Genomic DNA, 3,417 nt, shown 5'->3' with positions numbered 1-3,417 from the left:
TGATTATCCCGCTTCCGCCCCCGCCTGCAAACAGGGCTCTGCCGGAGAGCTCATCTGCGCTCCTACTGCAGCTGTCCGGACCGCAGACCGGACTGGGAGCTCAGCGGACCGGAATGGGAGCTCAGCAGACCGGGCTGGGAGCTCAGCAGACCGGACTGGGAGCTCAGCAGACCGGACTGGGAGCTCAGCAGACCGGACTGGGAGTTCAGCAGACCGGACTGGGAGCTCAGCAGACCGGGCTGGGAGCTCAGCAGGTCGGACTGGGGGCTCAGCAGACTTGACTGGGAGCTCAGCAGACAGGTCCATGAGCCCGGCACCCAGTGCCTCGGGCAGCCCAAGCCCGGTCGTCGAGACCGGTCCTCAGCCCGTTCGAGCTGGCCGAGAATGGAGCCGAGCTGAGCCGGCTGAAGACCGCCGGTGCCCAGCAAAGGAGGCGGCTCCAGCGCGGCGGGTCAGCTGTCCTGAGGAGCGCGCCGGCCTGCTGGACGAGCCTCCGCCACGCGCTCGGCGCCTCTCCGTGCCGCGCATCCTGGTCCACCGGCCGGACGAGCCGGAGCGCCACGCCGCCCGCGCGAGCGTCGGCCCGCGGCCGGAAGAGTCGGGCCGGTCTGAGGCGCCCCCCGCCAACGACCCGGGTCAGTCAACCCAGAGCTGCCAGCGGCCGGTGACGGACGTGGCAGCCGAGCTGACGCGGCGTGTTGTCCGAACGGCCGCCGGTCGCCACGGCACCGGACAAGGCAGACGCCGGGACTCGCGGGGCGACCGAAATCTGGGAGCGCCTCAGGCACGGAACAGGGCAGCGCGTTACCATGGTGACGTAAACAACCCGCTCCAGAACGTCGGCCGGACGTCGGCCGTTCCGGGACGTCTGCCGGATGTGACTGATGTCGCGAGCAGCGACCGAGTCATATCGGAAAGCACGTCCGCTGACGCGCCGCGCCCAGCTCCAGCGCCAGCGCCCCAGAGCGCTGGCGCTGCGCCGAACCGGCCGCCGCGACCCGACACGCCCGTTGATGAATTTACCCTGCGGCGGTACGGGGCCAGCTGTCGACCGCCGCGAGTCGCCGCCGGCCAGACCCCAGCCGCCTCGCGGGGTCAGTATGGCCGCTTGGTGGCCCAGCGGCTGGCGACGTTCGAGCCGGCGCCGGGTGCGGTTGAGGGCGGGCGCCGGTCAGGTCATCACGCCCGTCCGGGGTGCAGTGCCGATGAGCAGCGCCACCGTTCTGGCGCTGTAGACGGCTCAGAACAGAGCCTCCGAACGTTGCCATCCACCTCACAGCAGGCGTCTCAGCCAAAGGTGGGAGCTGCCTCGAGGGCACAACAGCCGCTTTCAGGGTCGGGCGCAATTATCGACTCGTCTCGCGACGGAGACGCAGCGAAAGTTCCCCCACACGCGCTGCAACGCCACGCCCCGCAATCATCTGGAGATGCGGCCGGATCTCCTTCCTGCGTGCAGATGACTGCGTTCTCCGCATCAGTGGAGCAGGTCGGCTGTTCAGCTGATGCTGATAATATCCGGACGGTGAGGCCTGCCGGGGTCAGCACAGCAGCCCGCGTGATGGAAGACAGATCCCGGGACATAGTGCGCTCCTCGGACCCCAAGGCCATCAGCTTCGATGAACACGGGGCTTCGCTGGGACCGAGGAAGCCCTCAATCTGCAGCCAGCTACCGGAAGCTGGCGTTCTGGCCGTCCCGCTGGCGGTAGGCGGTGAGGCGGGTGGTGACCAGACGGCTGCCTCTGACTGCCAGCGTGGCCTTGGTCCGTCGCATGCGGTTAGCTCTGGGGGGCTCTACCATTCGGGGGCGGCCAGCGGTTGCGACGATGATTCCACATCTACGGTGCCTGCCAGCTCCCACACTGATGCCATCCGCGCTGAAACAACGGAGGCCGGTTCAGGAGAGGTCACTTGTCTCTCCCCCTCGGAAACCGACAGCACCAGCAAGCGTCCGGTCTCCAAATCTCCCACGATGGGAGGCCAGCTGCCTCGCCCAGACCTAGAACGCTGCCACGAGCGGAGCGCCGCCGCCAGAACCCAGCCGCCGTGGGGCTGTACCGCCAGCAGCGCGCCATCGGGCGCCACTCCGTGCGCCGCGCCGCCGGTGCCGGCCGACTGCCCCACCCCGCAACAGGCATCGGACAGCGGCGAGGATGACGTCACAGACGGGTCGGAGCTGCACGACTGGGTTGTTCAGGTGAGGGCTGCTCTGGGCTGCACTCGGTTCGGACCCGCTCCAATCAGCCGGGACTATAGCTTCTTTAGCGTTGCTAAAGGCACGCTTAAGGACCAGGCGGGGAGACATGATTCGGCACATAACTGTTGAAGGCCCACTCGCTTTTAGCAGAGGCTATGACTTCTTTAGCGTTGCTAAAGGCAAGCTTAAGGACCAGGCGGGGAGAGATGATCCGGTACATAACTGTTGAATGCCCACTCGCTTTTAGCAGAGGCTATGGCTTCTTTAGCGTTGCTAAAGGCACGCCTAAGGACCAGGCGAGGAGACATGATCCGGCACATAACTGTTGAAAGCCCGCTTGCTTTTTAGAACGCGCTGCCGACTGGAGCGTATGTCGGCGGTGTGGCTTTAACTGAAATCGTTTACGGCAGTTGAAGACTCAACTGTTTCCCAGCCGCCAGGCATCTCTAGTTTCCCAAACGTCCATTTAACCATCTTAGCGGTTAAATGGGCGTCTGGGAAACTAGAGATGCGCGGCTTGATTTTCCGCGTTGCCCGCCCTTTCCGCCAGAGTGAGATACGGGCCTCAGGGCCCTGTCTGTCACCTCGCTCGGCCCTGCCTGTCGCACCCGCTCAGCCCTGTCTGTCGTACCCGCTCAGCCCTGGTCTGTCACACCCGCTCAGCCCTGTCTGTCACACCCCGCTCAGCCCTGTCTGTCACACCCGCTCAGCCCTGTCTGTCACCCCGCTCGGCCCTGTCTGTCGCACCCGCTCAGCCCTGTCTGTCACCCCGCTCGTGCCCTGTCTGTCGCACCCGCTCAGCCCTGTCTGTCACCCCGCTCGGGACCTCTGCCCTGCTGTCGCACCCGCTCGCCCTGTCTGTCACCACCCGCTCGCCCCCTGTCTGTCACCCCCCCGCTCGACCCCAGTCTGTCACACCCGCTCAGCCCTATCTGTCACACGTCAGCCCTGTTTGTCCCACCCGCTCGCCCTGTCTGTCACACCCGCTTCAGCCCTGTCTGTCACACCCGCTCAGCCTGTCTGTCACACCCGCTCGGCCCTGTCTGTCACACCCGCTCTGCCCTGTCTGTCATCCCCGCTCTGCCCTGTCTGTCACACCCGCTCAGCCCTGTCTGTCACACCCGCTCAGCCCTGTCTGTCACACCCGCTCGGCCCTGTCTGTCACATCCGCCCAGCCCTGTCTGTCATCCCCGCTCTGCCCTGTCTGTCACACCCGTCCAGCC

The 3,417-nt window shown here is 66.1% G+C and overlaps 1 protein-coding gene across 1 annotated transcript in view; it reads left to right on the top strand.

Annotated features, from left to right (window-relative positions):
* The first annotated feature begins 1,969 nt into the window (after nt 1-1,969).
* LOC119102292 (regulator of G-protein signaling 3) overlaps nt 1,970-3,417 on the top strand; it is a 46,894-nt gene continuing 45,446 nt past the window's right edge. Inside the window, exon 1 of the mRNA XM_037225658.1 lies at nt 1,970-2,194. Coding sequence (XP_037081553.1) covers nt 1,970-2,194 — 225 coding nt within the window. The remainder of the gene's footprint in view (nt 2,195-3,417) is intronic.

This window comes from Pollicipes pollicipes, unplaced genomic scaffold, assembly GCF_011947565.3.
Source record: "Pollicipes pollicipes isolate AB1234 unplaced genomic scaffold, Ppol_2.1 Scaffold_5724;HRSCAF=6776_pilon_pilon_pilon, whole genome shotgun sequence".
NCBI classification, from domain to species: domain Eukaryota; kingdom Metazoa; phylum Arthropoda; class Thecostraca; order Pollicipedomorpha; family Pollicipedidae; genus Pollicipes; species Pollicipes pollicipes.
Note: the sequence above shows the minus strand (reverse complement) of the source record. Positions and strands in the feature narration are given on the sequence as shown.